The sequence below is a fragment of the Ahaetulla prasina genome, chromosome 4 (assembly GCF_028640845.1).
Source record: "Ahaetulla prasina isolate Xishuangbanna chromosome 4, ASM2864084v1, whole genome shotgun sequence".
In the NCBI taxonomy this organism is placed as follows: Eukaryota; Metazoa; Chordata; class Lepidosauria; order Squamata; family Colubridae; genus Ahaetulla; species Ahaetulla prasina.
In genome coordinates this window covers 66527445-66552774 of record NC_080542.1, presented here as the reverse complement: position 1 = coordinate 66552774, position 25330 = coordinate 66527445, and the positions used below count along the sequence as shown (strand labels likewise).

The following is a 25330-nucleotide window of genomic DNA, read 5'->3' as shown; positions in this document are numbered from 1 at the left end:
AAAATTGGAAGTGTCTTGGCGACGTTTCGACGAAGTCTCTATTCGTCATCTTCAGGCTTCAGCTTCGTGCTTCTGGGAGCAATATGTGACTGCTCCCAATGTGTGACGGCTCCCAGAAGCACGAAGCTGAAGCCTGAAGATGACGAATGAGACTTCGTCGAAACGTCGCCAAGACACTTCCAATTTTACGCGGGAGAAAACCCGAATAACCAAAGACCTACATACAAACACCCGCGAAAACCTCAGAAAACATATATATATAAGGTGTTGGACCAGGGAAGAAGTTGGTTCCTCTTTTTTGACTGAGTTCTTGTGTTCTTCAATGCGTGCACTTATTCTTCTGTTGGTTTGTCCGATGTATGTGGTGGGGCAGGTGGTGCATGGGATTTCATATACTCCTTGATTTTCTAACTCAATTTTGTCTTTGGGGTTTCTTAGGATGGTGGATATTTTTTGGTTTGTGCAGAATGCTGTCTTAATGTTATGTTTGTGGAGGATCTTGCTGATTCTGTCTGTGGTGCCTTTTATATATGGGAGGACGGCTGTGCCATTTTCTTGTTCTCTGTCTTGGATTTTAGTGGGGGGTTCTTTTTGGATTAGTTTGGTAATCTTATTTCTCTGGAATCCATTGGATGTTAGTACATTTGTGAGAGTGTGTAGTTCGGTTTTTAGGTGTTGTTCGTCAGCTAAGCGTTTTGTTCTAGAGATGAGTGAACAACATTGAAGAACACAAGAACTCAGTCAAAAAAGAGGAACCAACTTCTTCCCTGGTCCAACACCTTAAAGCCACAGGACACGATATTGACTTTAAAAAGACCAGAACTATCGCCAAAACTGAACACTTTAACAACAGAATAATCAGAGAAGCCATCGAGATAGAAAAACGCCCACATAGTATGAACAAACCAGATGATACCTCCCGCCTACCAGCCATTTGGAAACCCACCCTTATTGACAAACGAGTCCCTAACACGAGGAATGACACCAGACCCACACTCACGAGGTCCACACAGGATGTCACCATCACACATCCACCCAGAAAGCAGACCCAAACCCACACTGATCAGGAAGCAAGACCAAGGACCAGAAGCCAGACCGTAGCTGCAACATTAGCCATTTCAAACCTCTCCAATCCATACATACAGCAGACAGACACCCACTATGAAGATGTAGCACGACCACAAACATGAAGCCAAACAACAGCAATGCAACTCAGCAGCTCAAATCCCCCTGCAACTCACATTAATCTGAGCACAACCAAGCCCCCACCCAAACAGGACACACCCCCAGCCAATCAGAGCACCAAAAAAACCCCATCCAATCAGAGCACAGCCAAGCTCCCACCCAATCAGTTCAAACCCCCACTAGCAGTTAAAAAGGAAGAAACAGCTGCAATCACACATTGCTCCCAGAAGCACGAAGCTGAAGCCTGAAGATGACGAATGAGACTTCGTCGAAACGTCGCCAAGACACTTCCAATTTTACGCGGGAGAAAACCCGAATAACCAAAGACCTACATATATATATATATATATATATATATATATATATATATATATATATATATATATATATATATATATATATATATATGCTTATACTTCCTTATATTACCTCATATTGAATGTGACCACATGTTTATTGGACCCGTGTCCCTCCTGGTTGGTGCTGGCCACCCGGGAGGTGACACGAGGTTGGCTCCAGAAAATTGTGAACGCTTCTTTGATGGAGGGTGTTTTCCCTACTGCCTTGAAAGAGGCGGTGGTGAGGCCCCTCCTCAAGAAGCCTACCCTGGACCCAGCTATTTTAGAAAGTTATCGTCCTGTCTCCAACCTTCGCTTTGTGGCAAAGGTTGTCGAGAGTGTGGTTGCACAACAGTTGCCCCAGTACCTGGATGAAACTGTCTATCTTGATCCATTCCAGTCCAGTTTCCGGCCTGGTTACAGCACGGAAACAGCCTTGGTCGCGTTGGTTGATGATCTCTTGAGGGCTCGGGACAGAAGTTGTTCCTCTGTCCTGGTCCTATTAGATCTCTCAGCGGCTTTTGATACCATTGCCCATGGTATCCTGCTGCGCTGGCTCGGGGGACTTGGAGTGGGGGGCACTGTTCATCGGTGGTTCTCCTCCTACCTCTATGACCGGTCGCAGACGGTGTTGACAGGAGGGCAGAGATTGGCCCCGAGGCGCCTCTTATGTGGGGTGCCGCAAGGGTCGGTTCTCTCACCTCTTCTGTTCAACATCTATATGAAGCCGCTGGGTGAGATCATCCGTGGTCTTGTGGTGAGTTGTCATCTATACGCTGATGATACTCAGCTCTATATTTCCACCCCTAACCACCCCAACGAGGCTGTTGAAGTGATGTCCCAGTGCCTGGAGGCCGTACGGGTCTGGATGGGGAGGAACAGACTCAGACTCAATCCCACCAAGACCGAGTGGCTGTGGATGCCGGCGGCCCGGTACAGTCAGCTAATTCCATTGCTGACCATTGGGGGTGAGCTATTGGCCCCCACGGAAAGGGCTCGCAATCTGGGCGTCCTCCTGGATGTACGGCTGTCTTTAGAAGATCATATGACGGCCGTCGCCAGGGGAACTTTTCATCAGGTTCGCCTGATACGCCAGTTACGCCCCTTTCTGGATCGGGCTTCCTTATGCACGGTCGCTCATGCCCTTGTTACATCCCACCTGGACTACTGCAATGCTCTCTACATGGGGCTCCCCTTGAAGGGTACCCGGAGACTCCAACTGGTCCAGAATGTGATAGAGGGAGCACCTTGTGGCTCCCGTGTAACACCCCTCCTGCGCAGTCTGCACTGGCTCCCGGTGGTCTTCCGGGTTCACTTCAAGGTACTTGTTATCACCTTTAAAGCGCTCCATGGCTTAGGGCCAGGATATTTACGGGACCGCCTACTGCCACCAGTAGCCTCTCACCGACCAGTGCACTCTCACAGAGAGGGCCTCCTCCGGATACCATCAGCTAAACAATGTTGGCTGGCGACCTCCAGGGGGAGGGCCTTCTCTGTGGGGGCTCCTACCCTCTGGAACGAGCTCCCTCTGGGGCTTCGTCAACTCCCCGACCTCAGGACCTTCAGCCGCGTTATTGTTTCGAAGAGCAGGACTAGTGTGAACATAGTTTTAAATTGGGGTTTTAAATCAGGGGTTTTAAATGGGGTTTTAAATTTGTATTTAAAAGTTTTAGGCCATCAATTGAATAAGTTTTCTATTCTTTTTTTAGCTGTTTTATATGTATTATATGTTTTCTGTTGTTTTTATTGGCTGTGAACCGCCCTGAGTCCTTCGGGAGAAGGGCGGTATACAAATATAATAAATAAATAAATAAATAATATATATATATATGTTTATATACTATATAATATTTTTATGTGATGCTTATATATATTGTTGTGACAAAATAAATAAATAAAATAAAATAAATAAATAAAGGTGAGATCCCACCCCCTCTTTTTGGCCTTGCATAGGATAGTCATAAAACCTGGCTCTGCCCATTGGTCTTGGGTCCTGATGGGAGACATTCCATATTGGAGCTGGTTGATGGACTGAGAGAGGGTTCTGTCCTGTTTGCATTCTGCTTCCTTCTTCAGACATTTTTGCTAACTTTAATGTTAATGCTTATCATTTTAATATTTCATATTGTTTTTATTTTATTGTAAGCCACCTAGAGTCACCTGAGGGTGATCCCCCCCTCTTTATTTGGATGGAAAATAAATAAAATGTTTGAAAGTCAAAGTCCTCCATCTACTAGCAAAATCAGAAATATTTAGCTGGGTAGTATAAAATAGGATTCTAAGTAGAAGAACACACAATATTTGGTTGATCCTCATATGAACAGGTGGGGATATTATTTTTTAAATCTCCCCATTTAAAATCTTATTACAGATAGAAAACAATATTTTGAAGGAGAAATGTTAGTCTAATTCTTTGCCCTTCCTGTTTGTAAAAAAAACAGCATAGAGAAATGAATAGGGATCCTGTACTTACAGTCTAAAGGGTCCAGTTCAATTTATCAAGTTAATGTACTTCCTTTATAAATCAATTTCAAATTGCTAACTATGATGGAACTTACTTTGTACATAGTAGTATGTAAAAGCACCTGCTGCAATACATTGAATACCCATAAAAAGAGCCATTTGATGAAATTTTCTTAAGGACATATTTTATTTCCTAGGGAGAAAAAAGTTGGAAAACAAATTATTGTGCATGAGAAAAAACAGGCAATTATGTTAATGTTTTTTCAATATTTCCACAAGACTGGCCTGAATAAAAGCCCACATAGCATTCTGTATTGATTCTTTCAGAGAAAATCCTAAAGGAAAACTAAGCAGGCCAAATCCATTTTTTTTCCAGGGATGTCACTGTTTCATTAAATATTGGGGAGAAAATGACATTCCTGTATGGCTAGCAGTCAGAAATGTAGCCTAGTATTCCTATGCCTTTGCATATGCACTGAATACATACAGGAAAGCAGGGGCAGGAAGATTTTTCAGTCTTTGGAGGAAAGGTTCAATTTATTTCAAAATGAAATGTTACCCATTGTATAGGAATCAACTAGGGCCATGATGGCGAACCTGTGGTACACATGGCCAAAATGGCACACAAAACCATGTCACCCGGCACGCGCGGCCTTACCTGTATAACTTCCAAGTTTCTGGTACGCATGTGCACGTGCCAATCAGCTGTCCTTTGCGCATGTGGCAGTGCCAAAAACCAGTGTGTGCATGTTCCCTGGCCAGCTGATTGTCGGGTGTGCATGCACGCCAGAACCCAGAAGTTCAGCTTTTCCAGAGCACAATCCCTTCGTGCGCGTGGCAGTCCCGAAACCCAACCTGCACATGCATGCCGGCCAGCTGATCATTGGGCGCGCATGCATGCTAGAACCTGGAAGTTCAGCTGTTCTGGAGCATGGCCCCAACAAGCACGCATGTGCATCATTTCCACCCACGCACAACGTTTGCCATCACTGAATTAGGGGAACCCATAGAAGGAAGGGAAAGAAAACCAATGACATCATCATCACGAAATAGATTGAGTAGTTAGTAAGAGGAAAGGTTGCCTCATTTTTGAGTCATTGAAGTACAGATAAAAGTAGACAAAATGATATTAGAAGATTTTGCAGTAGGTTTTTGTTCCTGTGTTCTTCATTAAACCTGCCTATCTTGCAAATCAGGTTTTTTTGTAACGTTGCTCTGATATTCAGGCAGATGACAAACATCAGAGAAGAAGCAGAAAAGACAGAGTGCTGCTAAAGAAATGAATTCAGTTTTTTTTTCTTTTTTTGATCGTTCCCATGTTATTTATTTATTGCATTTATTGCAATGCAACATTTATTGCAATGAAGATACTGTATTTCCTCCCACTAATGCTTTCAAGAGATAAATATAGCTTGGATGAATATAGGACTTTGGAGATTCACACTTTGGAGATTCACATTGATAGAATGTGTGAATGTAAGAACGAATCTTAAATCATAATAATCAGAACAAGGAAGTAAACATAAAAAATAATATGCTTCCTTTTCAATTCTTTGAGTGTGGATTTATTAATAAGCACATTGTCACAAGGAAACATTTTCAAATAGTAACTACCACAGCACATGTAAGAACATTAGCATATGTACGTACAATCCTATTAATTTGATCAGGACTTGCTTAGAAGATATTTTCAAAAGATCATTTCTCGAGATGATTAAGAAGCCCTGATTATTCCTAAAAGTGACAGCAATGTAGCCACAAACAGGAAAATGTTGGCAAAATGATTACATTACATTACATTAAGTGAATAAAACAGGAGGGAAAGGCAAATATTTTGCATAAGTAATGTGAGAATGCTCAAGAACATGGTCATTCATTCTTTTGCTCCTTCCAAGATGAAGTGCTGTAGCTTTACACATGCCTTTACACATTAGTAAAAATGCAACAATAATCCCTAAATATAGCTTTATCTTCTTAGGATATTCCTAAAAGAATAGGTTAGGGATAGATTGCTATGGAGTAAATCAATGTGGTTTTTAAGTTAAAAAATTACTTGATGGTGCATAATCAATCAATCAATCTATCAATCAATCATATCTAATGATATTATATCATACCTTGTCAAGCTCTTCCCAGGAAGTTCTTTAATTGTCTTGGTTAAAAAGAATTATTCTGGAATTAAAAATAGTTACATACATTAGTATCTTTAAGTTCCTTTAGAATAGGTCTTTAAAAATGGCATCGTATCTTCCTCCTCTGCTACTAACCAATATTACCCAATTTGATGTCCTCTAGATGTTTTGAGATTACAACTCTCAGAATTCAAGACTGGCTTTGCAAAAAACTGATACTGCAGAAAAAATATGAATATTTTGCAATATCCCTTTCTAAAAATGTTTTCCAGACGATGCAGCTTTAGAAGCTGAAAAATAATACCCCAAACTGGCCAAGAAATTGTTCTCTGGGTGTTGAACTATCAGCATGGCCAGTACAGCCAATGGAGAAAAAAATGTACTACAACTTCTAGAAAGTACAATTATCCATCCCTGCTTTAAGTTGTGAAAACAACATATATAATCTCTATTCTCCTAACTCTTTGAGTTTTCCAAGGCCACTTTCCCTTTTTTTAATCAGGTCTATCTTCCCCTTTATCTAAGTTCCTGATGTCTGGGAATAATTGCCTCTTTGAGTGAAAAGTGTTCCAGATGGTGTAAGTGATAAAACTATTTCCACCTTTTCCTGAATGAGGAGATTGACCAATGGCTAGACTGATTTGCAGCACTTAAGGTGCTTCAGTTAACCAACATGAGCAGTGTACCATTACCCAAATTGTAATTTGGATAAAAAATACATCTATATATATAAAAAAGGACCTATGTATGTATGTATGTGTGCGTGTGTGTGTATACATATATATATATATATATATATATATATATATATATATATATATATATATATATATATATATATATATATATATATATATATATATGTTTTCTGAGGTTTTCACGGTGTTTGTATATAGGTCTTTGGTTGTTCGGGTTTTCTCCGTAAAATTGGAAGTGTCTTGGCGGCGTTTCGGAAGTCTCATTCGTCATCTTCAGGCTTCAACCGTGCTTCTGGGAGCAATGTGTGATCGCAGCTGTTTCTTCCTTTTAACTGCTAGTGGGGGTTTGAACTGATTGGGTGGGAGCTTGGCTGTGCTCTGATTGGATGGGGTTTTTTCTGTGCTCTGATTGGCTGGGGGTGTGTCCTGTGTTGGTGGGGGCTTGGTTGTGCTCAGTCTAGTCTGTGCTGCAGGGGGATTTGAGCTGGTGAGCTGCATAGCTGTTGTTTGGCTTTGTGGTCGTGCCACATCTTCATAGTGGGTGCCAGTCTGCTGCATGAATGGATTGGAGGGGTTTGAAATGGCTAATGTTGCAGCTGCGGTCTGGCTTCTGGTCCTTGGTCGTGCTTTATGATCAGTGTGGGTTTGGGTCTGCTTTCTGGGTGGATGTGCGGTGGTGACATCCTGTGTGGACCTTGTGAGTGTGGGTCTGGTGTCATTCCTCGTGTTAGGGACTCGTTTGTCAATAAGGGCGGGTTTCCAAATGGCTGGTAGGCGGGAGGTGTCATCTCGTTTGTTCATGCTGTGTGGGCGTTTTTCTATCTCAATGGCTTCTCTGATTATTCTGTTGTTAAAGTGTTCAGTTTTGGCGATAGTTCTGGTCTTTTTAAAGTCAATATCATGTCCTGTGACTTTAAAGTGTTGGACCAGGAAGAAGTTAGTTCCTCTTTTTGAATGAGTTCTTGTGTTCTTCAATCGTGCACTTATTCTTCTGTTGGTTTGTCCAATGTATGTGGTGGGGCAGGCGGTGCATGGATTTCATATACTCCTTGATTTTCTAACTCAATTTTGTCTTTGGGGTTTCTTAGGATGGTGGATATTTTCTGTTTGTGCAGAATGCTGTCTTGATGTTGTGTTTGTGGAGGATCTTGCTGATTCTGTCTGTGGTGCCTTTTATATATGGGAGGAGGGCTGTGCCGTTTTCTTGTTCTCTGTCTTGGATTTTAGTGGGGGGTTCTTTTTGGATTAGCTTGGTAATCTTATTTCTTTGGAATCCATTGGATGTTAGTACGTTAGTGAGAGTGTCTAGTTCGGGTTTTAGGTGTTGTTCATCAGCTAAGCATTTTGTTCTGGAGATGAGTGTCTTGGCTACGGAGTTGATCTGTGCTGGGTGGTGGTGTGAGAGTGCGTGCAGATAGCGGTTTGTGTGTGTTTTCTTCTGGTAGATGGTGTGTCCTAGGGAGCCATTGGGTTTTCTGTAGACTAAGACATCCAGGAAGGGAAGTTGGTTATTAACTTCTGTTTCCATGGTGAACTGTATTTTGGGGTGTAGGCTATTGAGGTGTGTGAGGAAGTTGTCAAGTTTTTCTTTCCCGTGTGGCCAGATTATGAAGGTATCATCTACATATCTGAGCCAGAGTTTGGGTTTGTGATCAGATTTTCCTAGAGCTTGGGTTTCAAAGTGTTCCATGTAGAGATTGGCAATGACAGGTGAGAGGGGTGATCCCATGGGTGCTCCTTCTACTTGTTTGTACATATATATATATATCACTCCCAAATACATCCCCACCGAAACCATTATATGCGGAGTTGAAACCAGCCTGACCAAAATCAACCCTGATGACGCTAACAAAATCAGACTCGAGATCTCCAACATCCTCTGCACCAGCAAGCCACCCAAAAGCAACTTACCCAAAGAGGAACAGACAGCACTACTTAACCTGAAAAAAGATACCAGCATAATAATCTTACCAGCAGACAAGGGCAACGCCACGGTGGTTATGAACACATCTGACTACCAAACCAAATTAACCAACCTACTCCAAGACCCTGCATACAAGCCCCTAAACACAGACCCCACCACCTACCTAGAAAAAACCACTAGATCCAAAATAAAAGCCTCCCCCATCAGCGAAGAAATCCAACAAAGAATCATTCCCAGAGAAATCATCCAGATGCCCTAAGCTCTATGGCCTCCCCAAGATACACAAAGAAGGAACCCCACTCAGACCCATAGTCAGCTCCATAGGCTCACCTCTACAAAACCTAGCCAAATTTCTCGCCAAACAACTACAGCCCTATGCAGAATCCATCACCTCACGTAAAAACTCATTCCAGTTCATAGAGATCATAAAGAAACAAAACTTACAGCCCAACGACCTACTCGTGAGCTTTGATGTCATATCCCTCTTCACCCAAGTGCCAATCAAAGAAGCCTTGACAGCTATCCAAAACAAATATAACCCCCCCAAGCACATCCTAGAACTGACCAACCACTGCCTATCCAACACATACTTCATCTATAATGGACAAAAATACAAACAAATAGAAGGAGCACCCATGGGATCACCCCTCTCACCTGTCATTGCCAATCTCTACATGGAACACTTTGAAACCCAAGCTCTAGAAAAATCTGATCACAAACCCAAACTCTGGCTCAGATATGTAGATGACACCTTCATAATCTGGCCACACGGGAAAGAAAAACTTGAAAACTTCCTCACACACCTCAATAGCCTACACCCCAAAATACAGTTCACCATGGAAACAGAAGTTAATAACCAACTTCCCTTCCTGGATGTCTTAGTCTACAGAAAACCCAATGGCTCCCTAGGACACACCATCTACCAGAAGAAAACACACACAAACCGCTATCTGCACGCACTCTCACACCACCACCCAGCACAGATCAACTCCGTAGCCAAGACACTCATCTCCAGAACAAAATGCTTAGCTGATGAACAACACCTAAAACCCGAACTAGACACTCTCACTAACGTACTAACATCCAATGGATTCCAAAGAAATAAGATTACCAAGCTAATCCAAAAAGAACCCCCCACTAAAATCCAAGACAGAGAACAAGAAAACGGCACAGCCCTCCTCCCATATATAAAAGGCACCACAGACAGAATCAGCAAGATCCTCCACAAACACAACATCAAGACAGCATTCTGCACAAACAGAAAAATATCCACCATCCTAAGAAACCCCAAAGACAAAATTGAGTTAGAAAATCAAGGAGTATATGAAAGTCCATGCACCGCCTGCCCCACCACATACATTGGACAAACCAACAGAAGAATAAGTGCACGCATTGAAGAACACAAGAACTCATTCAAAAAAGAGGAACCAACTTCTTCCCTGGTCCAACACTTTAAAGTCACAGGACATGATATTGACTTTAAAAGACCAGAACTATCGCCAAAACTGAACACTTTAACAACAGAATAATCAGAGAAGCCATTGAGATAGAAAACGCCCACACAGCATGAACAAGCGAGATGACACCTCCGCCTACCAGCCATTTGGAAACCCGCCCTTTATTGACAAACGAGTCCCTAACACGAGGAATGACACCAGACCCACACTCACAAGGTCCACACAGGATGTCACCACCACACATCCACCCAGAAAGCAGACCCAAACCCACACTGATCATAAAGCACGACCAAGGACCAGAAGCCAGACCGCAGCTGCAACATTAGCCATTTCAAACCCCTCCAATCCATTCATGCAGCAGACTGACACCCACTATGAAGATGTAGCACGACCACAAAGCCAAACAACAGCTATGCAGCTCACCAGCTCAAATCCCCCTGCAGCACAGACTAGACTGAGCACAACCAAGCCCCCACCAACACAGGACACACCCCCAGCCAATCAGAGCACAGGAAAAAAACCCATCCAATCAGAGCACAGCCAAACTCCCACCCAATCAGTTCAAACCCCCACTAGCAGTTAAAAGGAAGAAACAGCTGCGATCACACATTGCTCCCAGAAGCACGAAGCTGAAGCCTGAAGATGACGAATGAGACTTCGTCGAAACGTCGCCAAGACACTTCCAATTTTACACGGGAGAAAACCCGAACAACCAAAGACCTATATATATATATATACATACATACATACATACATACATACATACATACATATATACACATACATACGATCCAGCATAACTCTGGAACAGCTTGAGCAATTTCAACCAAACACAGATGACTTACTCTCTGGAAACAAATACTGTGAGGGTAAGACATCCTTGGTGTGTGTGTGTGTGTAGTCTGTGTGTCTGTGTGTCTGTGTGTCTGTCTGTGTGTTCCAGCATAACTCTGGAACGGCTGGAGCAATTTCAACCAAATTTGGTACACAGATGACTTACTCTCTGGAAACAAATACCGTGGAGGTAAGACACCCCTGGTGTTTGTGTGTGCATGCGTGCATGCGCATGTGTCTGTGTGTGTCTGTGTGTGTGTGTTCCAGCATAACTCTTGAAACGCCTCGAGCAATTTTAACCAAACTTGCTACACAGATGACTTTCTCTCTGAAAAAAAATACTGTGGGGGTAACACACCCCAGCACCCCTCAGGGTATGTTGTTTGCGTTCCAGCATAACTCTAGAATGGCTTGAGCAATTTCAACCAACCAAACGTACACAGATGACGTACTCTCTGGAAAAAAATTCTGTAGGGGTTACACACCCCTAATACCCCTCGGGGTGTGCATGTGTGTGTGTGTGTGTGTGTGTGTGTGTATTCCAGCATAACTCTGGAACAGCTCAAGCAATTTCAACCAAATGTGGTACAAAGATGACTTACTCTCTGGAAAAAAAATTGAATTTTTTTTTTAAATTAAGACTTGCATTCTCAATCACAATCAATAAGTCACAGGGTCAGTCTATTAAATACTGTGGAGTGGATTTGAGATCACCATGTGTCTCCCACAGATAACTTTATTTTGTTTGCTCAAGGGTGGGTTCACCACAGAATTTATTTATTCTTGCTCTTGGAAGTGAAACTAAAAATGCTTATAATCAAGTTTTGTCTTAAATTAATATTATTCTTAATTTGAATATTTTTTTAAATACTGTGAATAAAATTGCTTTGATTTGACACTAAAGATATAATTCATTCCTTTACCTGTCTAATATAAGATTGGGATAAATAAATACGCGGGCAATGCCAGGTAATCAACTAGGGTTAAGGTTAGGATTAGAGCAGTGTACCAAATTGAAATTTGGATTAAATTTGGATTAAAAATACATAATTGAATAAATTAAATCCAAAATGTGCGATATAAATAGTTATGTACACCAAAGTGAAATATTCTGGAGAAACACAATCAACAATCAAGTAAAACAAAAGTTCAAAAAATATAAGAAATCCACATTAAAAAAATATATGAAGACAAATATACAAAGTCTGAGCGTAAAAGAGGATAAGAACTGTTGCCTCCACAATGGAGTCATCTAAGTATGTCTCCAGTAATCTAAGACACCAGCACTTTGAATGGACTTCTAAATAACCTGGGAGAAGCCCAGGGCTGCCATGGTAGCCTCTAGAGCCACCTCAGAGCCCATTTCAAGGGAAGGGAGTTTAAAGTGCCCCAGAACCACCAGCCAAATCCAGAAATAGAGTGAAAGGAGTTCAAGCAGAGAGGTCACTGTGCAGCAGGGTGGCTGGAACTACAATAACAGTCCTAACTAATCTCTATAGCCCAACTTAATGAACAGGATCACACAACTGGTAATCTGTGATCTATGAAGATTGTAAGAAATTATGATTTTCCCTCCTGAATGACCCTGGATCCTTGTCACAATGCAATAACAATAGCAATAGCACTTAGATTTACATACCACCCGTGGTGCTTTACACTCTCTGAGCAGTTTACAAATGTCAGTATATTGTCCCTAAAAATCTGGGTCCTCATTTTTACCAATTTTAGAAGAATGGAAGGCTGAGTCAGTCTTGAGTCCATCAGGATCAAACTCCTGGCTGTGGGTAGAGTTAGTCTGCAACATTGCATTCTAATCACTTTGCCACCATGGCTCAATTGTAACCCAGTTGGACAAATTTCGGAAAGGGCAACTCCCCTTTTAGAATCCACACAGGTCTCAGTAATACAGGTAGTCCTCAACTTACGATCACAACTGAGCCCAGAATTTATGTTGCTAAGTGAGTTTTGCCCCATTTCATGACTTTTCTTGCCACATCGTTAAATGTATCACTGCAGTTGTTCAATTAGTAACACTGTAATTGTTAAATTAGTGTTAAGTAAATCTGGCTTTCCCATTAACTTTGCTTGTCAGAGGGGCAAAAAGATGATCACGGGGATGCTGGGACATTGCAACTATAATAAATACAAGTCAGTTGTCAAGCATCTGAATGCAAATCACATGACCATGGGGATGCTGTGATGGTCATAAGTGTGAAAAATGTCAAAAGTTACTTTTTTCAGTGCCATTGCAATTTTGAATGGTCATTAAATGAACTTGTTTATGCCAAGTCTGTCATCTCATTATTGATCAAATCATTGATGATAAAGACCTTTTACAGACTGACTTTGTATTTAGTAGAAGCAGCTAGTGGCCAGGGCTGCTAAAAGTCCACTGACAAAGCATTGGGGCTAAAGTCAGGTAGCTGGAACATAGAACTGTTTCTCATAGAACTGTAATTCCCAAAGATGGCCTGCTTTTGCTTATGATATTTCCCCTTGCCCAACACCACTTAATTCTATGACCTGCTCTCCCACCAATGTCAGTCCCATCCCCAGAACGAAGCACATAGGACCCAGAATTTGGAATCTCCCAATGTCCTTATCAGAAAATTCTAAGTTGGGAAGCCATGCGCCTTGAGGTTTATCAGCTCTCAGTGCCTACAGGGTATTCAATTGCCACCTCCCTACACATTACAAAATGTAGACACACATTACAAATATTACAACTCTTTCATACACATAAACACATAGTTTCTCTCCCCTGCCAGTCCCACCAGGTGCTAGACAGAAGTGGGTTTCAAAACCTGCCGCTACCAGTTCGCTCGTGGGTGCTCGTGCGTGCTACACTTCTGTGCATACACAGAAGCATCCAGGTGGATGGGCAGAGCCTCCCACCACCGGCGCTACTGTTTCGCCCCATCCGGTACGAACCAGTAGCAACCCATCACTGGTGCTATAGAATGTCCATCCCCCCCCCACACACAATTCACTCACCAGCAATTCCTTCTCAAAGCCACTATCCTTTGCGAAGATTGAGTTTCAACCTTTTCTTTTCAATCTAAACACAAAAAGCACCAGGCATCTTTTTGACTGCATCCCTTCTTCAGTAAGGGGTCAAAATGTGAACTTGGGTATCATCACTGATCATCCTATGCCAATGGATGATATCTTACTGGGTCTCATGATAAAAGGATCAGGGAGATGCCTCTTCTTTTTCCATGTTTGCTTCAAATCTGAATGGGGCAAAACAAGAGCCCTCTTGGTGCTAGTTCTAAACGTTTGAACTAATGATTCCTGATTCCCTTTAACCAAAATGGCTTTGCTCAGATGTATTTAGAATCACATCTTAATAAACTCCAATGTTAAAATAAAACAATAAAAAAGAAATTCTATTTTAATATGTACAACAAAGAACCTCAGGAATAACTAAATCATATAATAAAGACCTAGATTAATAAACAACAATCCATAATCAAATAAAAAAACAGACACTACTGTATGCATAAACTGATGTATGCAAATGTGTATTTCTAAGTCCTATTCAGGATTTAGGATATGATGCATTCAGAGAACCAATTCCAGGCTACCTACTCCGCGACATTAAAAAAAAATCTGCTGATACTCTGTTTGGGAATGAGAAATGAGGAAAGGAAACTGAATGTTCCAGAGCCAGATTATTTTGTGCACCTCCACCAAGTAAAACTTTTACTCATATGACAAACTGGTTAAGAACCAAGGCTGAAAGAGGCCATTTTTTAAAAGTTACTTTGTGATTTATGCCTGAGCAGACATTTAGAGCAAGACTGGGCAGCTCCAAGCACATTCTTCACCATATTTGCACACACATTTGAATTTTTATCCAACCTTTCCACTACCATCCTTAAGGCACTGCATAAGACCATTGTTAAGTAAGCAATATAAATAATCACAGCCGTTTTTATTGAGCTCCAAACACATGCTTGCCAACAAGGGAACAGCACCATAGCCACTGAAGTTTCAGCAAAAACATCACTTTTTCAATAGGATCCAGAATAATTTCACATTTGTTTCACTATTACTTCTATTTCATGATGAAATAGCGCAAAACTCAGAAACCACTCAACAGATTTACTCTGAAACTACACCACATAAACATTATACAAGAAATTACATTAAAAAAATAAAATTAAACAGATATATGTAAAAGGAGTGTTGAAATATACTTGCACTCACCTATTTTCACTACAAAAAGTGAAATGTATTGTTTATTATTTATGTCAGAGTGCAAATGCATCTGATTTTCTGATACAGATAAATGCATAGCACATAAGAAAAAGAAATGGCCTTAATGTGCATAAATCTTACCTGATTATTTGGTCTACAATACATTATGGCAGTGCCCAGTCCCAGTAGCAACATTGGCTGATCTGGAAATACTATCAGATTGGATGAAGAAATTTCAGTGGCAAGATTCACACATAGTGCTAAGCGATAACAACAGTTTGTTTCAGTTTTGAGGAATGGCGAACCTATGGCACACATGCCAGAGGTGGCACATAGAACCCTCTCTGCTGGCATGTGCACTGTTGCCCCAAGTCAGATCTCCATGGCATTTCTTTTGTGAGCTTCTGTTTCCCCACAAATGATGAAAGGTGCACATACCTTTTAGTTTGGGCATGCACGCACGCAGTTTGGGCACTCAGTGTCTAAAAGTTTGCTATCACTGACCTAGCCCTTACCATTTATAGTTTAGGACAGAGGTCCTCACCCTTTCAGACCTCAGGGACCACCAAATTCATAATTTTAAATCCCGCGGACCACTAATATGATCTGCCTAATGACTGGCTGGGTGGGTATGGCTAGGTTGTCATGTGACTGAGTGGTGTGGCCAATCAATGTCACTCACGTCGAAGAGCACCTCGCCGGCCTCTACTTGCACTTCCCCTCCCAGCCCCCCCTTGCCTCCCTGCCCAGGCTCCTTAGGGTCCCAATAGGAAGCAGTTGTTGGAGCTAAGTAGCCACCACGAGAAAGAGTTGGCAAAACAGCTCAACAGATCCAACAGTTCAAATTGGATCTGACAGAGAAGGAGGCTCAGCAGAAGCACCTCACTGAGGACTAGGAACATAGGCTTTCCAAGCAGAGGGAAGACCTGCAGGAGGGCAAGGTCAGGTACCGGCGCCTGGAGGCTCAGTGGGCTGAGATGGTCAGCCAGTTCCAGGCCATGAGGCAGTCCCACTGGAACAAGGACCTCCGTCTCTTCACACCAGTGGCGTTTCCCTCCAGCTTTCGCCCAAAGCCCCACACCAGGAGGCTGAAGCAGACCCCGAGTCGGAATTTCTGCCCCCTCTTCCAACCCACACAAAAAGACCCCGAAGGGAGAGACTCTCTGCAGCAATAAATGTTCATTGCATGTATCCGTCCCAGGGGCCGTAGTTTGAGAACTCTTGATTTAGTGCAATATAAAAAATGCAAATAATTTTTCTGCGGACCACCAAAATTTTCTCACGAACCACCAGTAGTCCACGAACCACCAGTTGGTGACTGCTGCTTTAGGATTCCATGTATTGTATAAACTTAGCCAACTATACCCCATTAACTAATTATAGTTGAATAATCCATGTTTAGTACACTCTGTAAACCTAATCAGTGGCTGACTAAGTCTCACTCAGTAAATGTCACAGTAGAAGTATTAGTCCAATATTCTAACCAGGACAGACAAAAAGACACACACAGACACAATTTCTAATTCATGTATTAATTGATAAAAACAATTCCGATTTAGCACATAGTATACAACAGCAACAAGTTTAAAGGTAACCACAAAATGTGGAATAACACAAGTTTCAATTGCTGTAAGCATGATCATTAAGCTGAACCTGCTACTGAACAGCTCCAAATCTCTTTACAATTGTAGCAAGATATAACTACATAAAATAAACATGGAACTGAAAGCACAGCATTCAAATTGAATTGATTTGAATTTGAATTGAAAGCACAGTATTCAAATTTACCCATTGCATATATATTTTGTTTACTGCTGAATACATTATTTACATCAGTGTTCTAATTTTGGGTATAAGCCTTTATGTGAAGAGCTAGCGGGCATCAGAGGTGGGTTTCAGCAGGTTCTGACCAGTTCTGGAGAACCGGTAGTAAAATTTCTGACTGGCCCCGCCCCCATCTATTCTTTGCCTCCCAATTCCCAGCTGATCATGAGGAAATGGGGTTTTTTATAGTAACCTTCCCCTGGAGTGGGATGGGAATAGAGATTTTACAGCCACGCCCACCAAGCCATACCCACCAAGCCATGCTACACCACCAAGCCATACCCACAGAACTGGTAGTAAAAAGTTTTGAAACCCACCACTGGTGGGCATATAATAAAACAATATTAAAGTGGTAGGAACTCTGGGGACAAATGACCATGCACTGTTAGGGTTCTTGATTTTAACAATTCAAACCACTGATTTTAATAAACTGCAAGAAAGGATAAGAAAGATGCCATGGGAAGAAAACTTTACAGATTTTATTGTAATGCAGTTGGCTAGGACTTCTAGAAAAGGAAATTAAAGAGTAAAGTTTTTCAAACAATACTAATGAGGAAAAAACTAGGAAGCCACTAAGATCTAATATGATTCAATGTGCAGCTTGCATGGCAGCTGAGATTAAATAAGAATGATAATTGGGAATGAAAAAAAGGGCTAAGAATAAAAAAAGGTGACAAAGGTTCTTTGGTGCAAAATGAGTTAAGGTTAGCAAGAAAGGCAAACCCAAGCAATATGACTCCACAAGCACAATTTATATAGTACTCAGGTTGACTCAGCCTTCCATCCTTCTGAGGTGGGTAAAATGAGGACCCAGATTGTTGGGGGCAATATGCTGACTCTGTAAACAGCATAGAGGAGGCTGTAAAGCACTGTGAAGCAGTATATAAGCCTAAATGCTATTGCTAATACACATTCTTTTAAAATATTTCATACATACATACTTAAAAAGAATCTGGCCTTCAACATTAACTAGAAACAGAAAATCCAGTGTTCTCAAAAACATTGCATCAGATGAAAAGTTGCCAAGTTCTATGAAAAAATGTAAATAAAATTATGACAAAGAAAATAAAACTATGGCAAAGAAAACATGAATCAATATACTTAATGTGGGTAGAGTATCTTACCCTTATTGTTACAACACAGTGATGGCTAACCTTTTTGCCATCGCATGCCAGGAAGGGGGGGTGGAGGGATCATGCGCGCACTTTCCCACACCCATAATTCTATGCGTACCACCCCTGCGCATGGGCACGCAACCCCCCCCCCCAACGGTCTTCCTGCTCCTGGCACACAATGGCCTGGTAGGTCTGTTTTTCTCTCTCACCTAGCTCCAGAAACTTTCTAGGAGTCTGGGGAGGGCGAAAATGGCCTCACCCCGCCCAGGTCCTCCAGAGGCAAGAAACAGCCTGTTTCCCTACTTCTGGTGGGCCCAGAAGGCAAAAAAATCAGCTGGCCAGCACACACATGCCCACCAGAACTGAGCTCATGTACCCATTGATATGGCTATGCATGCCACCTGTGGCACACGTCATAGGTTCGCCATGGTGGTTATAACACTGTTTCAACCTTTCTATTTTAAAATAGCAGGAAAGAAACTCAGAAATAGAAAAGTAGCTCAGAGAGGTTGATTCGCATATACAGGCTTATTATTTGCATGGCACAAAGTTCATTATATCAATTGGTACCAATGAATAATTCTTGTGATGGGTGTATGTTACTAGAGCTATTAAATTTTATCTGTGATGCTAAGATACACATTTTATTTTCAATTTGCCAAAAGTGAATTCTTCAGGGTAAATAAAATACTTGAATTTTAACTGTGAGTTCTTATCAGGAAAATGAAGCAAGGAAGATGAAGGAGCCGTGATGGTGCAGTTAACACAGGTTAACTCAGGTTAACTCAGCCTTCCATCCTTCCGAGGTTGGTAAAACGGGGACACAGATTGTTGAGGGCAATATACTGACTCTGTAAACCACTTATAGGGGGCTGTAAAAGCACTATGGAGTGATATACAAGTACTGTTGCTAGTGCTATGTTCCACAGGCGTGCTTGTCACATGCTGGTACAGAGGACAATGAAAGAGAAGTTCAGTTTTAATGTTCCTTTTTTCAAAAAAAAAAAAAAGACACCTATTTCTCCAAACCTGATAACCTTATTTATGAAGTATCCTTAGTGCTATCTGACTTTCCTTGTTTTCTTGCAGATGTTTCTGCTAGCACTGATGATGTTATCTAAGTTGGGTAATGAAATGTCTGCAATAAAACATTCTGGTTGAGTTATAGAAATAGTTGAGTGCAGCATTTATAAAAACAAACATGTGGCCTTTTTTGGATCATCTTATTTGGGAGCTGCAAGTAGATAGATCTGAATCATTCTGCATTCTTGATTCAATCATCTCTTGATATATATGTGAATGAGATTGAAGTAACCTATATTGCATAAGAAACCAGTTTTAACACAATGGACTGTGTTTCTTTAGACAATGGGTAATGTTTGGTCATGTGTTAAAAATATTCTTTTAATTTTATAGCATTAGCAACAGAATGTTGCAAATACAAACAAGGTTCCAATCAAGGAGAATATTTGTAGCTTAGGAGTGATATGAGGGGTCCTTGTGCTCTCTGATCTTGGTTGTTTTCTTGCAGACATTTCATTACCCTAACTAGGTTACACCATCAGTACTACTAGGACTCTTCTGTTAAGACTGATTCAGACTTATTACCTACTTGCAAGTAATGTGATCCAAAAAAGACCAATGTGTTTGTTTTCATAAAGGCTGTACTCAGCCAGATTGTTGTCCTAAACCTGGGAATCTTCGTAAGTTGTTGCTTGAGGGACATTGTTGCAGCAGGCAATGCAGTAAAAAGAGGAGTATCTGCTACACTGAGTGGAACTAACCTCAATAGCTTATCTCATAGCACTGAGAAAAGCTTCTGTCTCTGAAAAACATGTTTATCATTCTATTGAATAAATATCCCGTCACAAGATTAGTTTAATTAATTGTTCATCATAGGCATATGGGTCTCATGTGTGTTTTGTTAGCACATTGCTAACCCTTTCATCTTGTTAGTTTACAGAACTCCAGGTGCACTTTCCAAGTGAGCTACGCCAAGTTGCAAAAACAGACAAACACTTGTGCTTATTAGCTATTGGCGCTGGCTGACCTCCTCTTTTAAGTAGTTTGCAATGATCTTTCCTCAGACTCATGCATAAGCATTGTATTTAATTGTATTTAATAAGCAGTGTAACATGCAGGCATTAATAAGTGACTAACATATTTGCATCATGAAAAGCCACACTGAAGTTTAAATTGCTTATTTAAGCCAAGCTGATTTTGGACAGAAATTTAGTAACATGTAACAAAGCTCAGTAGTTTTCTAAGTGCAGCATTTAAGATTCTTCTTCATCTCATTCAATGATCCTCCTGATTTCTAGAAAAAGAGCTGAGAATGTTTTTAATGTCTCCTTTGACAGGAAAGTCCTCCTTCAGGTTGCAACTTTTCTGGTAAAGCCTACACAATTTTGCCAGCTTCAAGATAGACTGAGTAAACTCTGCTTGCCATATAAATTTCTCTATATGATGGGCAGGTATTCCCGCATAATAAATAATAATAAAGTTATTAATATAATATACTTAAATAATGAATATGACCATGGTTTAAGAAGCATAAATGGTTTGAGAACTATAGGAGAGAGAGAAAACCCCTGTTCGGGAACAGGACTGGAGACAAGTTTTGCAAATAGGGTGCAGTTGCAATACACAAAAGTCACAAAGTGACTGGTGCAATTATGTCCATGAACAGCCCCAGCCCTTTTTGCTGTTGAGTAAATTTTTATCTAAGTCTTGAGGTGGCAAAGGGTGTGAATTGTGACTAAAGCTCTTAAGTTGGCAGTACAAGCAATTCCTGAATGATTTTTAAAAAGCAACTCATTAAGAACATCGCCAGGACTTGCCCTTCTAAGACTGTAGTTTTTTTCTGGCATGTGTAAACTAGTATTAATGAATGATTATTTTTTCTAGTGCTGATAAGCCTAAAAGTTGCCAGTAGCTTCAAAATATAAACTCTTAAAGTTTTCATAAGGAGCCAATCCACAGGCTAATGCATGCAAGTTGATTACATTGAAATATGGCATGCAGTGCCACATGAGACTCACTCTTTAGGAGGAATAGCTCTTAGCAGCTCAGCTACAAAAACTGAATCTGATAATTTGGTTAAATTATCTGTTTCATTATTTCCTTTAAATTATCTGTTTTCATGTAGTAGTGATTTTGTCCTTTAATTTAACAGATTCCATTCCATCTAATTTAAAATGAAATGTCTTTCAGTGAAAAGGATTCCAGATCTGGATAAAATAGTCAGGTGATTATTTGGGCTGGATGGTCTAAAATCATCTCCATCCTTTTAAATGTCTCTGAGATTATTCTCTAAAATGGAGATGGAAGGAGCATCAGTTTTCATTAGTAACAAGAGATCCATTTAAAGTCACCTGATGAAATTGCACGTGTGAATTTAAAGAAAATTAACTAGCAACACTGGCAGACATTTATGAATATGTCACCAAAAACTAACCACATGGACCCTGGCATAAATTTGTGCGAGGCTTCAAATAATAAATTCTCACAAAACATACAAAAATGACTAAGTAAAAAGGCATTCTCTAAAAATTGAGGGGTCATTCCAGTTCTCTTGAAAACCAAAAAACCAAAAAACAAACCAAAACTAAAACCCAACTCTCACACCAAGAAGAGGCTCATTCTGTAGTTACTGCAATAGGATATTGATACATTTCAGTTCTGCCTTTTTCTTTGAATTTAGGCAAACATTTAGAGATTTTCCTTGGCATTTCTTTTCACTTGGCTGTGGGCTTCATTTTCAAATTGTTTTTTTCTAAGAATGGAATTACTTATGTAGTACAACTCCAATATGCGGATTGTCAAGGCAGTTTTAGGCAGCAGTTCCCTAGGATATAATGAACTACCAGCCAGTTTCTAAATCATAATATATATGACATTGCTAAGGAAAAATAATATACATGACATTGCTGAGGAAAAATAAATTAAACTGAGGTGGGGAATGAGATAGATGGGAAAAGGAAGTAAGGTAACATAAAGATGCATAAAGATGCTTCCATGATTTTAAAAAGGGAAGATCCACTATTGCTCATTATTTGTTATTACAATGGCTAATAAATACATCTACAGTTCATAAATCCCACTGATTTAAAGACTTTACAGACTTCAAGGAAGCTTTTGATTCAATTTCAAGATTCTTTCTATGGGCGAATGGTTATCTTTATAATCTCACATGAATAGGAAAAAGAGGGAGACATGGATGGATATAGGATCCATTTTTGTTCAACTTTTGTATACATAATTACAGAGCCTTGATGTCATGAAAGGTCATTCTTGTCATTTATATTTTTTAATATATATTATTGTACTCGCCTAATCACCAAAACACTTCTGTATCTTCCTCCCTCTTCTTGGTTTCTTCAACACCTGCTTCTATCATATTGCTCGATCCTGTAAAATTATATCTTATCACTAGAATCTACCTATCCATCCATAGCTTACTAAAAAGACATCAGTGGCAGTAGTACGGGGAATATATTTTCATCAGAGACTTAAAATTAAAGAAAAATTAAGACGTTTCCGTTCCTCTAGAATCTTAATATAAGAATTATTTTAATGTGCTTTTGTTTTGACTGAACTATGTACTTGTTGGCTACTAGAGTGCTTTCTTTCATCTCTCTTAATAAGTGGTTATGGAACATGCAAGAACATTATTGGTTTTAAGAACTGTTCATTAATACTACGCTATGTCAATTATTAAATTATAATTGTGCTCCTGCAGCAGTTTCTACAGTCCTGAACACTATTATGAAGAGGGGTGTGTGAGTAAACCAAACAGAAAATGCCAATATGCTTGAACAAAAAGTTTACTGAATATCTAAAAATATAATAGTATATACATAGGTGGTAGAAGGAAGAACAGGTGAAATAAATTTGTAGTTATGATTGGGAAGGTAAATTGAGAATGAATTCAGATGAGCAAAAGCTGTTTAGAACAACAAAAAACTTATTTAAATATATTCAAAATAAAAGAAAAATTAGCAGGATACCAGTTACTTTCAGCAAACATTATGTACCATACAGGAATGTGCTGTACCTGTTCAACCATCTCTCTATGTTGCGTCACATGCAAAGTAATGGAATCTATCATAAACCAATCCATTACACTCCACCTAGAAACAAACAACCTACTCTCTAATAAATAATTTGGTTTCAGAAAAAAATTATCATGTAACTTACAACCTCTCCACTGCAAAAACATATGGACTACTAACCTTGATCAAGGAAAAGCAATAGATGCAATCTACATAGACTTCTGCAAAGCTTTTGACACAATAGTACATGATAAACTTCTCCTAAAACTAAAATCCTACGGCATTTCAGAACCTCTTCACAATTGGATAAATGCCTTCCTGTCAAACAGACATCAAGTGGTCAAAATTGGCAACGCTCTATCAAATCCTGTTCCTGTCAAAAGTGATGTTCCCCAAGGCAACGTTCTTGGACCAACACTCTTCATATTATACATAAATGATCTCTGTGACCTTATCTCAAGTTATTGTGTGCTCTTTGCTGATGATGTCAAATTATTTAACATCATTAACAATACTTCTATCCTTCAAAAAGACCTTGACTTTGTATCCGATTGGTGTAAAACTTGGCAACTCCAAATCTCAATCAGCAAATGCTCAGTCTTACATATTGGGAAAAAGAACCCTAACAATAAGTACAAGCTTGATGGACATTACCTAATAGATGACCCCCACCCTGTTAAAGACCTTGGAGTTTTCATATCTAATGACCTAAGTGCCAAAGTCCACTGCAACTACATAGCAAAAAAGGGTCTAAGAGTTGTAAACCTAATTTTACAGAGCTTCTTTTCCAAAAACTCTACACTACTAACCAGAGCATACAAAACATTTGCTAGACCTATTCTTGAATACAGCTCACCTGTCTGGAACCCATACCACATCTCTGACATTAATACAATCGAATGTGTCCAGAAATATTTTACAAGAAGAGTTCTCCACTCCTCTGAAAACAACAAAATACCTTATAACACCAGACTTGAAATTTTGGGATTAGAAAACTTAGAACTCCGCCGACTCCAACATGACCTGTGTTTAACACACAGAATCATCTATTGCAATATCCTTCCTGTAAAAGACTACTTCAGCTTCAATCACAATAATACAAGAGCAAACAATAGATTCAAACTTAATTTCAACCGCTTCAAATTTGATTCCAGAAAATATGACTTCTGTAACAGAGTTGTTAACGCTTGGAACTCACTACCTGACTCTATAGTCTCAACTCAAAATCCCAAAAACTTCCACCAAAAACTGTCTACTATTGACCTCACCCCATTCCTAAGAGGAATGGGGTGAGGGGCATGCATAAGAGCACAAAAGTGCCCACCGTTCCTGTCCTATTGTTCCCTTTCATTATATCAAATTAATATAGTTGTTGCATACTTTTGCTCATATATATGTTTTTTCTTTTATGATGTGTTGTTGTTTTATGTCGATGTTTACGTATATTGTTGTGACAAAAAAAAAACAACTAATAATACAAGGCTCAGCCAGATTACAGATAGTATATCTAAAAAGGGAAAAAAGAACTAAGCAAACAAAAAAAACTTGCAATTATAATTCTACTTCTATCAACAATTTTATTCTCTTGGGAACCATGATATTTTTAATAAAATGTTGACATCCCAACTCTTTCCAGCACCGCCAGGTGAAATAATGTGCAGCAAATACATACTTATTTGGTCATTCCAACTAGCTCTGAAGAGACTGGTCCCAAATAAAGACTGCAGCCTTAATAAAATATACTGGATTTAAATGTTTGCAATAACTCAACTGCAAGTCTCAGTTATACCTGTCATTAAATAGTGAATGTGAGCTCATTTTTGGTCATGCTTCTATATTGTTATGCTAGAAGTATATACAGAAGGTATATGAAATCTTACGTTTTAGAAAATGTGTTAAGAGACAACTAGCAATATTATGGATATCTTGCCTCTTATATGATTTGCCTAATTTTATCACATTTTATCAGCAAAAAATCAGCATGTTAAAACATTTGTCAAGGTATTAAATTAATTAACTAATTAAAGGTATAGCTGCCTATCTTTTATAATGACCCTAAGTGAATTGCAAAAACCAGTAAAAACAAGAAAATAACCACCCCTT

The 25330-nt window shown here is 39.9% G+C and overlaps 1 protein-coding gene across 3 annotated transcripts in view; it reads right to left on the bottom strand.

Moving 5' to 3' along the window:
- LOC131197612 (cytochrome c oxidase assembly factor 1 homolog) overlaps window positions 1–25330 on the bottom strand; it is a 37811-nt gene that overhangs the window by 6808 nt on the left and 5673 nt on the right. For 2 of the 3 annotated variants that reach the window (XM_058181884.1, XM_058181885.1), the window contains exons 2-3: window positions 6104–6158; window positions 4082–4179 (exon numbers count right to left, since the gene is read on the bottom strand). In XM_058181884.1, coding sequence (XP_058037867.1) covers window positions 4082–4169 — 88 coding nt within the window. In that variant the 5' untranslated portion in view covers window positions 4170–4179; window positions 6104–6158. Of the gene's footprint in view, window positions 1–4081; window positions 4180–6103; window positions 6898–25330 lie in introns of those variants that run through there. The other variant, XM_058181883.1, reaches the window with a different exon arrangement.